The following is a 362-nucleotide window of genomic DNA, read 5'->3' as shown; positions in this document are numbered from 1 at the left end:
GTATCTGCCGTTGGCCGCCGTGAACACCACCTGGGGGTGACTCTCCTCCAGGTCAAAGAGTTCATCTTTGCCCGGCTTGGAGCTGCGGCCGGATTTGAGGGTGCCGGTGGGTCCGGTGGGCGCCAGGTATTTCCCGTCGCAGTCCTTGAACGCCAACTTGCCGGCCTTGAACTCGAGGGTGTAGCCGGTGCCGGCGCCGGGCTCGGGCACCAAGGTGCCATCGCAGCGCAGGTAGCGCTCGTCGGCCGTGCGCAGGCTGTACTTCTTGTCCTGGAAGCAGAGGGTGATGAGCGCGTCCACCCCCCAGGGCAGGTTGCTGTCGGTGGCGATCTCGTCCTCGTGGGCGCTCAGGTGGGCGTAGC

At 66.3% G+C, this 362-nt stretch overlaps 1 protein-coding gene across 1 annotated transcript in view; it reads right to left on the bottom strand.

The window, feature by feature from the left end:
• Positions 1-362, bottom strand: part of FSCN2 (fascin actin-bundling protein 2, retinal) — a 5,902-nt gene that overhangs the window by 2,152 nt on the left and 3,388 nt on the right. The window contains exon 3 of the mRNA XM_017730739.1: positions 1-362. This exon is cut by the window's left edge and continues 1 nt beyond it. Within this exon, the coding sequence (XP_017586228.1) occupies positions 1-362 (362 nt within the window).

The sequence above is a fragment of the Corvus brachyrhynchos genome, unplaced genomic scaffold (genome assembly GCF_000691975.1).
Source record: "Corvus brachyrhynchos isolate BGI_N302 unplaced genomic scaffold, ASM69197v1 scaffold340, whole genome shotgun sequence".
NCBI lineage: Eukaryota > Metazoa > Chordata > Aves > Passeriformes > Corvidae > Corvus > Corvus brachyrhynchos.
Note: the sequence above shows the minus strand (reverse complement) of the source record. Positions and strands in the feature narration are given on the sequence as shown.